At 38.1% G+C, this 12,523-nt stretch overlaps 1 protein-coding gene across 1 annotated transcript; it reads left to right on the forward strand.

The window, feature by feature from the left end:
• The first annotated feature begins 793 nt into the window (after positions 1-793).
• On the forward strand, positions 794-12,451 carry LOC103705236 (putative protein S-acyltransferase 22). Its single transcript, XM_008788878.6, has 9 exons — positions 794-1,341; positions 1,441-1,554; positions 3,106-3,492; positions 4,961-5,029; positions 5,117-5,188; positions 5,457-5,585; positions 5,837-5,917; positions 9,409-9,600; positions 11,426-12,451. Exons 1-9 carry the CDS (start codon positions 1,300-1,302, stop codon positions 12,215-12,217), a joined length of 1,878 nt encoding a protein of 625 aa, XP_008787100.4. The 5' UTR covers positions 794-1,299; the 3' UTR covers positions 12,218-12,451.
• The last annotated feature ends 72 nt before the right edge of the window (positions 12,452-12,523 follow it).

The following is a 12,523-nucleotide window of genomic DNA, read 5'->3' on the forward strand; positions in this document are numbered from 1 at the left end:
TTTCCTCTCAAATGATGGAATAGTAGCTAAATATTGAACAACAGAGGCCAATGAGCTTCAAGACAAACACAAAAGGGCAATGTCAAGTAGCAATCATCATCCACAAGTGGCAGGCTTTTGGTCTTGTCTGCATATGATGGGATGACATGTGGGGTCCCTTGGGAACATTTTGACTGAACTGAAAAGCAGATGGACCCTACTTTATGTGGCTCAAGCCTGGATCCAATGATCCACATCAGTTTCTCCTGCAAGGTTTAGCCTTTTCTGAGAGGGTCAATTGTGGTGATGGGCTTGGCTCATCCTCCCTAAAAGATCATCATCTTCCATCTACCATATGGGGCAGAATGAGGTGCCACTCTGAATCTAAGAGCCCATATCCCTCCTAAATCTTTTTAGAAGCTCTCCTTTTGACATGCCATCCATATATCCACACAATTTTTTTATATTATTTTTTACCAAAGCCTAATGACAGGTGGAGGGCTCTCATTCGGTTCATCATTTTAGAGATTTTATTTGGATTCATTTTTTTTGCAACTCTTTATTTTTTTTAAATTTTATGGACTGTATCCACATCTATTGTGTGTAAGATATTAATATTAAAAATAAAAAAAAAAAGAAAAAAAAAGAGGGAAGGAAAAAAAAAAAAAAAAAGAAGAAGAAGAAAAAAAGAGGCTAAACCACAAGGCACCAAGCCCATCTCCCATGTGGTTTTTAGCCTATCACCTCACTCAAATCCCATGTCTTGCCCTAGATCAAGGGCCCCCATGGCAGCATGGGATGAGGCTAGTAACAAAGAAAGGGGTATTTTGGTGATAATCTAGTCATGGATGGGCAAAGAAAGCAAAATCCATCTACCCATCCATTGATTCTATTTATTTACCTCAGTCACAATCACACCAGCCAGATCCTTGGTCTCCTTGGGGGGGCAAAAAATAAAAAAGGAGGGTTCACAAGACAAGGAATACCCATCAGCTCACCACTTTTTCCCATAAACCAAAGCCTCACTGGATTTATGGGTCTTGAAAGAGGGGTCCCCTCTCTTCACCTTCTCCTCTTATTCTCCAATCTCCAAACCCTTCATCCCTTCCAACCCCACATCAGTGATTGATTGCTACTTCCTTCTCCTCCCACTGCTGTGGCTGCCGAGAATATACATTGCAACCTTGAGGGGTTTGCAGGTTGATCAAACCCATGTCTTCCTGAGGGAACAGACAAAACAAAAGATTTAAAAAAAAATCCCTTTTTTCTTCATCTTTCCATCTCAGCATTCGCATTTTTGGCTTCAATCAGAGGTTCAAAATGAGGAAGAATGGGTGGCAGCTTCCATATCATCCCCTTCAGGTATGATTTTTTTTTAAAAAAACATTTCTGCTTCTTCTTCCTCTGTTTTTTCTTCTCTGTTTCTTGTAATGGGTTCTGATTTTGTCTTGCATTGTGTAGGTGGTGGCTATAGCTGTTTTTCTGGCACTGGGGTTTGCTTTCTATGTGTTCTTTGCTCCCTTTGTTGGAAAGAAGCTCTTTGAATATGTGGTGATAGGGATCTACACTCCCCTGGTAAGCCATTTCACTACCGCTGTGGAATCTTCTGTTTTTGTGGTGATGTTGATCTTTGTTTTCTTTCCTTCTATTTTATGGGTATTTGAGTTGAGATCTATCTGCTGTGGTTGCTTTGTTGGATATTTAAATTTTCTGTTGTTGGAGTTGGATCTGATTTTGTTGGCCTTTCCTTGATGTGGGCTGTCCCTATTTTCTATCTTTGTTTTGTTGAATTTATTTCTTAAATTTTTCATGAACAAATGGCATGCATTTGTTTATTGGTACGCTTTTGTTGTGCATTTTGACTAATAAGTAAAGATTGTTACGCACATTTTGGTGAAGCAGATTGGTTTTTCCGTAGTATGGTTTTATTCTTTGATTTTTCATATTTCTAGTGATTGTGAATGTGGACCGGTATGTTTAATTCTGGTGCCATTTGATGACTGAATGTTGTAAGATTCATGTAGTATAATTTAGCGAGATCATTGTTTTGGTGTATGATTTCGTGGCATAATGTTGGAAATCCATAGGTTGCCCCTTCTGCCTCCCCATGAATTAGCGTCAGATATGGTGAAATTTTCTTGTAAAAATCCAAATATCCCTTTTGTAGATACTGGTGGCTTGAACATATGTTTTTTTTTCCCCTTTGGTAGGAGTGGCAAGATCATCTTCAATAAGCTAAGCTATGCTAGAGAAAGTAGGGTATGTTGTCTTGGACTTGATAGCAGAAAACATCCATTACAAACTTAATTATTTATAATTAACATTGATATCAAGCAGTTTGAATTTTAAATAAAATAATATGCATTTGGCTTGCGAACCATCTCCCTCTCTCTGTGATGTTCTTCAGGTATAATGTTTACCATCTTGGATCTGCAAAAAAAATGATAAGTTATATAGTTGTTTACAAGTACTAAAATTGAAATTCCCTATACGCACCTAAATGAGTTGTTTGGTTATTATTTAAGCCCAATGTCCTATATATCTTAGCATAAGAAGCAGCCTAAAATCAGCATGTTGCACTTGGATACCTGATAACATCCATATTTTAACTTTGATAAAACATTCCAGTAATGTGATCAAATGTTGTGATTTTAAACAGGTATAAGGATTACATCATGCTACTTAAACCTATGTTGGAGATAAGCATAAGTTAAGCATATTTTGCATAGCAAGTTTCCAGTGTTACAAAAGGCCCACAAGGAAGAATACCAAGCTATGAGACCTTGAAACTTGCTCAAAATGATGCAATAATGACAGAAATAACCTAATTATATATCTATAACAGGCCATAACTCTCACATATAATGTGTAATAGGGTCTATGAATTTTCTGTTGACAATTTTGTGCTGGTCACCTCACGATATAAGCATAACAAGTTGAGTTGCCTATATGCTGATAAAATAATTTAGTTAATTGTTATTGGACACAGACTGAAACAGTGTGGTTGTCAAGATCTTACAATTTAAGAGGTAGGTATCTTTGTAGAATTAATCTGTAACATATGCAAGGACTTAAATGCTGCTTGCAAAACTCAAAAGTACTGATAATTCAAGTGTTTCTTGTCAGGTTACATGCGTCTTCTTTTTATATGTTTGGTGTGCTGCAACAAATCCTGCAGATCCAGGACTTTTCAGGTCTAAGAAATGTCTTCAACTAGAGGGCAATGCAAAACAGACTCAACCCAAGGAATTCAGAGGAGACAGCTTGAAAAATGAAGCACATGCCGCAACAACTGGTGACAAATGTCTAGATGAAACTATCAACAAAGAGGCCATCGATGGAAAGTCAAGTGACAGACTTCCGAGAGAAAGCTTATCTTGTTGCACTACATTCTTGGCAGTATTCTTGAGATGGTGCCCTTTGTTATGTAATCAGTCCCATTCACGTGAACAGTCATCTGAACAGCAAATGAGTGAGGACGGCATGTTCTACTGCAGTTTATGTAAAGTTGAGGTATGCAATCTGCATCAGGCGATGATCATATTCATTGGTACTGTAGTGTATAAAACTTTTTTTGTTATCCATTGAATTACATCATGTCTCACCTGTGCTTGTCTTTAAACTACTGGTAGTGTTTGCAGAAGCAAAACATGAATGTGCTATTTGACTTGTATACAATGTTTTATAATTGCAAATTATTTAGAGTATTATTGTTTCTTATCGAGTTTTCCAGTTGAAATATTGAAAAGCATTTAATGATTTTTTTGTTCTTTAACAAAAATGAATGGAAATGGCTTGCTGGTTATCATCATTGTATGTTCTTTATTAAATATATAACTTATATGTAACCACATTGTTGCATCTGAAAATTGTGGCTGCAATTGGTTTTAAGATAAGCAGAATTGAAATAATTATGCTCCAAGTTATTCCCTTTTTTGGCTACAATTTTTAAAGTAACTTTTGCCTGATGGTGTTTTTATTCATAGAAAATTAGGGGGCAGGCATAAATGATGGCTTTCCATGTGAATTACTTATGACAGCTTCCTGTTGGCATACCTATGGCTGGCATAAGAGGATTTGATTGGCATAACTATTGTTTGCATGTTTCTGTTTGTTAAAAGCTGAATAAGCCTTATCCCTGCTTCAATCCTGAATGAAATGCTGCCTGTAAGTTGATGGAGCATGCCTCAATTTAGTTTTGCACATAAATTTATATTGGCATTTTTTTCAAGAAGGGACACTGCTACTTAAATGATGTATTCTTGGTCAGTCAGTGCTGTTTTCTCTCCATGAATGTACCTGTTATGTTAGCAGTGGATGATGAGAAGTTCTTTTCCAGAATCTTCTACTTGGGCTGTCGCACTTGCTTCAGGATCTTGCAGTGAAACCTGAATTCTGACATTGGTGATCCTCCCTCTGAACAAGCTTCTTTTGTTTCTAGGACACTTTGTGAAGTGCAGGCAAAATAATAAAGATTTTTCAGTCATTTCAGTTTCTGTTTCTATTTTTTCCTTTTTAGTTTACCTTCCATCGATCACATTCCTGTAGTGGTTAAATCACAATGAATATTTGTCGTGTAAAAGTCTTACTAGCATTTGGTAGTGACATTTCTTTTAATTAATTTCTCAGTCTTGTGACCATGTTTAGCATATATCTTCCAATTGACATGGTAGCTTTTGCTTCATGTTCTATGGTAATGTCAGGATTTCAGAAGTAAATACATGGAAGAACTAAGTTATTGATGAGTAGCTTAGCATTTTAGTACATGCTTATGCATGCCAATATGGAGACATTTACTTAGCATTTTAATACTTGTTTATGCATATCAATATGTAGGCAGTTTATCCAACCTCCACACATCTTTCACATTAGCAGTCCTTATTTACCTTCCATTTGTGCAACTTGTTATGTTGGCTGTACCAAACTATGTCATATTGGTCATCATTGTCATGCCTAATAATCTTGTCTGCACATTGTCTAGGTGTTAAAGTACAGTAAGCACTGTAGAGTTTGTGACAAATGTGTGGATGGCTTTGATCATCACTGCAGGGTAAGACCTTGGCTACCTGCAAATTCTTCCTTGTCTTCTCTAAACTTATTATATGACTATCTAACATATGCTCTCTTGGTTCTTCAGTGGCTCAACAACTGCATAGGAAGAAGAAACTATAGAAGGTTCTTCGTACTCATGGTTTCTGCACTTCTCTTGGTAAGTAGAATTGTTTCTTTTCTACTGTTTAGACTGTTCTAGGTATAAGGACCCACATCATGGCAACATATTATGTACTGTATCCATTGGTTTAACTGTCATTGGATTGACCTTCTGTATCTTTGCCAATCGCTACTCCAGTAGCAACCAACCTTGTTCTCTGCACCATGGACCTGGTAGTCAAGAAAGTAGCAAGTATTCTGTTCCAGGTCCTTTTCATCCTGGTTGATTATTGACAGGTCTCCGTGGTTTGTGCACCTTGGGCCAGCTTATTCTACAGTGGTCGATAGGAATCCTTGTGCTGATACTCTGTTTCCTCGAGCGGAAGCGATTCTCTGTGGAGATCATCTCAAAGTTAGGAAGCAGCTTCTCTTTGGTGCCTTTTGTTGTTGTGGTGGTGAGTTTATAATTTTCTTCTTTTTGATTTCCACTTATTACATGTTGTCTTATCCTGAAAGCTGTTTCTCTTAGCTCACTTATGTTATTTCAGTTAGGAAAATAATTCAGTAAACATGGTATCAGAAAATTATTTAATATCCTATTAAATAGGAAATGTTGATTTCTAAAAGCATGAGCCTGATCTCTAAGTTGGATTGTTTTCTAATATTGACCTTAATATCTGTTTATATTGTGACTACACTTTTGCAGGCTTCTTGCACTTTCCTAGCAATGATTGCTACTCTACCGCTTGCTCAACTTTTTTTCTTCCACATTCTTCTAATAAAAAAGGTAAATATGATAGTGATTTATCATTCTGACATCAATCATCATTATCATGGTACTGTATGAATATTAGCAATATATATTTAAACATTATGTTTGGCAGGTTTCTTATCATCTGCATGATGAATGTGCATCAACATATGCATAACCTTTACACATCTTTTATTTCTTGCTTTCTAGCATATTATATTAAAATAATATAAGTTGTGAAGTAGGCATATTTAATCCATTCAGTTATCCTCTCAAACTCATACAGTTCTAATAATTTATAATTCTGCATGACCTGAGACTGTAAGAAAGTTTGTTCTTTTAAGGATTATGTATGTACGCAATTTTTTTGTTGTAACATGATAAAAGTCCTTATCGTTCATTCTAAGTGTCATGCCGAAAACCAGAACATGACATTACTGTGCTACCGTGGGATATCACCCACAATAATGTGAAGTCTACAATAGAAGATCTGTACAAAATTCATACTATAAAGTACATAATATAAAGGGTCCAAACATTTATCCCTTTATTAAATAAAGAAAGTGCTGGTACAGAGCTTCTAAATCGAAGGTTTAAATACTCAAAAACTACATAAACCCATAAATCACCAAGATTGTTAACCAGATTTGTTGTTGGCCAACAAATTTGATTTCTATCACTATTCTTCCTAGCTTATTATCTCGACCTCTAAGCCTGGATTATCCCTCTCTGCTCCAAGCAACCTTATTTGTCTGAAAAGAACAGAGGAGTGAGCTTCGCAGATCAATAAGAAATCTTGCACTACCTTACCGAATCAAGCATAAGTTTTACATAATTTTAATGCACCATTTGGAGAATAACTTTTACTATAAGTCAAAGCTTTTCGTATACATAATAATATAACAAACTATGACAAAAATCCATTTGTGTATGCATAAATCATGCAGATTTATAAATAGAGTTCCAAGATATATAACATAGATAAAGTTATAAATTATTTAACCAGTTTTCTATGATATAAAATAATACTTTCAGACTAAATGCTATGGTCATCTTATACCCGTGATAGTGCTGTAATTTACTGGATATCACAATTTGCTAGCTATTATACCTGTTGGGAGGGTCATACATAGCTATCTGAAAGCCTGTAGTCATTTCTTATATTATATTTTCTTTAAGTCATATTTCCTTAGAATATATTTTTCTTAAATCGTACATGAATAAGATACTAAATAGCTTTATAGAGTTCGTAGTCCATAAATAGTCTCTAACACTAAAAGCAATCATGAAATCATTCTTTTCATGACAAAAATACAAATTTTATAAATATAGAGTTTATATTTCATTAACAAGTCATTAATATTAACATATTCATCAAACCATGCTATTTGACATAAAATCTGAACTGTTCATAATTCATATACTTGATCCTAAATTTTTAATAAAATACTGGGTCAATCATATCAAATATAATTTATAATTTTATAATTCATATAATTCGACTTTGGTCAGTGATTCAAAATTTCATAAGGAGTGTCGGAGTCACTTACCTTTGATCGTCTTAAAACCACAAAGTTCAGTTAGGCAAATCAGCTGTACCTATTCAAAGCTATTTAAGAATCCAATTAATTCATATTCAACTATTTTAAAATCTAAATATGCAATAAGAAATCTTAGGGGACTGAAACAGACTAGATCAGGATTTATACCCGAATCGAGGTGGAGAAAGGAAGGACTAGCTAGGCGGTAGTGTCTAACGGCCTACTTCAGTCCGAACAGGGTGTACTCCTTAACTGATTAATATCAGCTAGGATTTAGATGACTCAATAGGGGTGGGTGTTGACCATATTCTATAGGCACCAGGCAAGGGCTGGGGTGGGAGTCAACATGCTGCCCGGCATCTAGGGGCCAGGACCCCTTACTATGGTCAACCTATGCTGCAAGGGTTCCCACTGGTGGGGCCCATGGGTCATGAAGAGGAGAGGGTAGAGAGAAGAAATCAAGGGATGGGATCTATTTTTCCTTTTTTCCTTTTTTTGCGCATTAGAGGAGCATGTGTCCATGCCCCTTTCCTAAAGCCGAGGTGTCAACGGCCTAGGGGGCCTAGCAGTGATTGGGGCCAATGAAGGCACTGACTAAAGCGACCACAAGGTATGGTGGCGCAGCCATTGGCCCAATAGCAGGCAATGGGGCATGGCTGGCGATGGCGACCGGCGCAAAGGGGCATGAAATCAGCAAGAAAGCAAGGCCGAACAAGTGTGGTTTCTTGGCTCAGTCTTTTGGGTTCTAGCTTGCTCGCTGGTGGTTGGGATACCAGCATTAGCCAGGGGCCAACACAAGGGAGACCCGAGGGCCTTGGCAATGAACACCAACGGTGGAGATATTCTGAAAGAGGGGAAAAACAGGGTCGGAACAAGGGTGATTTTTTGTGGTGTATTTCCAATGATCCCTTGTTGGATTCCAGCCATTTGGTGCATTAATTAGGAAGAGGGAAGGATGAGGGAGAAGATCGGGGGCTTCTTACCTCGTTTTCAGCGACGATCCACCATGACAACAAGGAACCTGATCTTTGGTAGCACAACCCGAAGCACGACACGAGAGAGAGAGAGAGAGAGAGAGATGGTGGCCATGGTCTCGGGAGGGGAAGAAATATGGAGAAGGCCGACTGACCTGCAATCTCCTCGTGCTAGCCTTCCCAGTTTGGTAGCCGACTGCCCTCTCTCATGTGAGATTTCCGGCCAGCCAGGTTGGGCTCCTCCCAGCTTGTCCCTAGCTCACCCGACTCGGTTGACCTGGCCATCCCGACTGAGTCGGGGCTGTGTCAAGAACAGGGCATGATGCTAAGTAAATGACATTACCTTAACTGAGTTCTTAAATTGTGACAAGGATTGACAAGGGTTCAGCTGCATGTTCTGACCCTTATTTAAATAATTTAAAAATAGCATCAGATATCTTTCTTCCTGTGTGTATTTAGAGCAATTAGTGCTTGTTTTTGTAAATATAAGTTGGTCGTATATGATCCATTTAGTTAATTCTTTGAATAGACAAACCAGGGAGGAAGGCATTTGTTCAAACAAATTTTAAATGTTACTGGCTTTAGTCTCAGTGATTTAGCTGAATGTTGCTATAACTCTACCCTAACACACTTGATGTTGTTTCCATAACTCTCCTGGAAAACATTTTACTGTATGTAGTATAACAGTAATATCTCTCGCTTGAAGCAAGTTTTACAGGTTTAGAGAATCAAGTTTGTTTTTCAAAATCATGTTGCTGATTAACATGAGGTTGAGAGAATCCAGTCTTTTTTTTGTGTTTATTATCAAAATCTTACTTTTGTTCCAACTTATAGTTTAACATGGTCATGAAAACTAAAATAGAGACTGACTGCATAAGCTGGGACATTCATTTCAAAATGAGAATGCCTTTCAGTGTTTCTGACTTGTCTTTTGAAGCCTGCCATTTGTTCCTGTTTCATCTAAAGTTTGATGAATGAACTGTGGTTAATTTTGTCATGAATGTGGATGCAGGGAATCAGCACATATGACTACATCATAGCTTTACGGGAGCAGGAACAGCAAGAACAGCAAGGAGTTGGTGGTCAGCAAAGTCCACAAATGTCTTCAGTGAGCTCTCTTACTGGACTGAGCAGTGCTAGTTCCTTTAGTGCATTTCATCGCGGTGCATGGTGTACTCCACCACGATTATTCCTTGAGGATCAGGTATGACGTTTTCTTTCTCTGAAGTTTTTCATGACTTTAGAGTTTGATAAAGAAAATGATAAAGTGCACTTAAAAGTTTATATCTAAGAGCATCATTTTGACGATAGAACACAATTAACAGACCTGTACTCAACTATCAATCATATGACGAAAAAAGGTTCATTTCCTATCTGGAAAATTAATCCACTCTCTTCAATGCACCTGTCTTTCCTTACTCTCCTGGGTCTTTTGAGTTCAATGATCATAGGTTTAGCCTCTCTTTTTCCTCCATTGTTGGTCCCATAAAGATTTAATTTCTACCTTGTTATTATGTCCCTATTCCCCCAGCCCAAGATTTTGGAAGTAGCACGCATCACGAAATCTGCCTCACTCAACAAACTTAGTAAGGCCTCCAATTTCGAAATTGGTTTACAATTTTGGCTTAAGAAGCCCATACTGTCTGTAACCCTCAAGAAAAGAAGCATATTGCTGTCCTTGTAGTGGGCCAAAACTTTTATGCCGTTTTGTTTCTTTCATATAGGACTTATTCAAGCAACATAGGCTGAATCCAGAAAAAATAATTTCTAGAAGTTAAAAATATGTTACAACATCATGCATAAATCTAGATAATATGTAAGTAATCCTGCAGCATAATTTTGTTTTATTGGGCATATTATATACATTAATGAACTTGATAAATAATGACAATAGATGTGCAAGGACATGATTCAAATACAATATAAAACAAATTATGAAGCTAATAGCATAAATACACAGATTTTATGAAGTTATAATAATATCACCTATAATCATTAATCATGGGTCTTATTGCATATGCCACGGATTAAAATTATATGCCTTTGATCAGAACTTTGTGTTTGCGACGGGATAAAACTGACTCAATCTGGAACAGACCTAAATAAATTGAAATTCATACATGCCTTTCTTGACTTCTCGTGCTAGTTGTTTAGACCGAAGACCATAATTTCTAGTCTCAGGGAGACTCCAGCAGCCATTGGTTTCAATTATCATTTGTATCGCACTGGCAATGCTACTTATGCTTAAGTTTGCATATAGTTATCCAGTTTAGGGATTTAATAGCCCTTGCGGTGATCATATGTGCCAGGCCTCATCTGTGCTTGCTGTCTGACCCTTCTCATCCGCATTATGGAATGAGGTATTATCTCATTTGACAGTCAGAACTCAGCAGACCTAAGTTACAAGCTAGAACTTGACCGCCACAGCAAGTCTTACAGAAAAAAATTTCCTGCAATTATGAGATATGCCATATCCATTTCTGAACTAGAACATGATGAACTCTCAGACGTAGCAAAGATCATGACATTGATATCTTGAGACCATTTACCTTCAAAAAGTGGTCTGCTGAAATACAATTAACCTGTTATTCTAGAACTTTTCAATTTCAATGAGGAACCTCCAATTTCATATCTTTTACTTTTCTGAGATTCGCTCCAAACAATAGCAGTCTCCTTGTCGCCTGCTTAAAAACGAGTGGTTTCTAACTCAGCAATCTCATTAAATCCCTACTACACCCCAGGCTTTTTTGTTGTTGTTGGGGGGGGGGGGGGGGGGGGGGCGGGGGGTGGTGGTTTGGCAGCAGCAACCTCAAAAATACATTGGCTTCGTCCTGGATTCTTGTTATTACATACGTCTGTGTAACAGCTACATGCTTGGGGCCTTAAGTCACTATCCAAGCACGAATTGTTGGATCTTCCATCACCAATTTATTTAACATTGTGACAGAAGATGTGCTGGTTTTCTTTTCCTATTGTTTGTATCTTGTTTTAACATTGGGAAATTGACGAGGAATTCAATTTGTTGCCAGTTTGATGTTGTTCCTCCAGAAATTGGCACATCCGTGAATCCCACAGGCAAGAAGATGATGCTGGAGGAATCAACAAGAAAAAAAAATGCAGGAACCGTTAAAATTAGTCCTTGGACCCTGGCACGTCTTAATGCAGATGAAGTTTCAAAAGCAGCTGCAGAAGCGAGGAAAAGGTCCAAGGTCCTGCAGCCAATTGTGCGGCGAGATATGCCACTGGAACAAGAGATGGACAATAGCTTTGGAAGTGGTAGTGGCAGGATAGCTCCGAGGCCTGATAATAGAAGGCGACCTAACAAAAGAGGCAGGTTCCCAGTGGACCTTCCCCTGGAGCCCCTAGCAAAAATATCAGCCAGTACGACTGACAGTAATGGCACTGACCTGGCTCCAGATACATCCTCCAGTTTAGCACCTCTGCAGCTTGAAGCAAGGAGTGCTTTTCGGCCTAACCGACTTGTGGCTTCTGCAAAAATCATTGCTTCTTCACCTGACAGCAGTTTAGGCTCACCTGATCTGCATCCATTTCGCATTTCCTCATCTGGAGCTGAAGAAGTACAGGGGCTCACATCTGTTCCTGTCCCAGGCACTGCTGCACAGAAGGGGATTCAGCTCTCAAGATCAACCAGCGATGGATATGAAGCATCGGGGGGCGAAGACAGTGACCGGATTCCATCAAGAATTGTTCACAGATCATCTAACTGGGCTAACCTTGTCCTGAACTCGGGCCATGGCGAGATGGCAGCTGATTTCAAGACGTCTTCTGGAAGCTTGCAATCTTACGTTAGACAGCTTTAATCAAAACTGATGTCTGAACTTCACATGTTTTTGATCCACCTCGTCAAGTAGCAAAGGTTGAATATGGTCACTAGTCTCTGACCATTTTAGTCGAAAAACAGTCGTGCATGAAACTTGATCATGTTTCGCAAAAAATATCTAGAGAAAGGAATTTGTTATATTGTTTAAACTGTATTACTGTCATTTGGTTCATATATTTGTGTTACCAAGGCTGACCAGATGGTTTTCCATCAACATACCCGAGTCAACTCCATTGTTTCATGCTGTGCTAGCTGGCATTCCAAGATAAACCAAGTTCACATATGT

Source organism: Phoenix dactylifera, chromosome 7 (assembly GCF_051530095.1).
Source record: "Phoenix dactylifera cultivar Ajwa chromosome 7, Ajwa_hap1_PhDact_Kaust_v1.1, whole genome shotgun sequence".
NCBI classification, from domain to species: domain Eukaryota; kingdom Viridiplantae; phylum Streptophyta; class Magnoliopsida; order Arecales; family Arecaceae; genus Phoenix; species Phoenix dactylifera.

Bases quoted from the DNA above. Each gene is read 5' to 3' on its own strand.
- LOC103705236 (XM_008788878.6), top strand. From the start codon at position 1,300: ATGAGGAAGAATGGGTGGCAGCTTCCATATCATCCCCTTCAG. The intron at 3,493-4,960 runs GTATGCAATCTG...CACATTGTCTAG, and splicing joins GCAGTTTATGTAAAGTTGAG to GTGTTAAAGTACAGTAAGCA. The intron at 5,586-5,836 runs GTGAGTTTATAA...ACACTTTTGCAG, and splicing joins TGCCTTTTGTTGTTGTGGTG to GCTTCTTGCACTTTCCTAGC.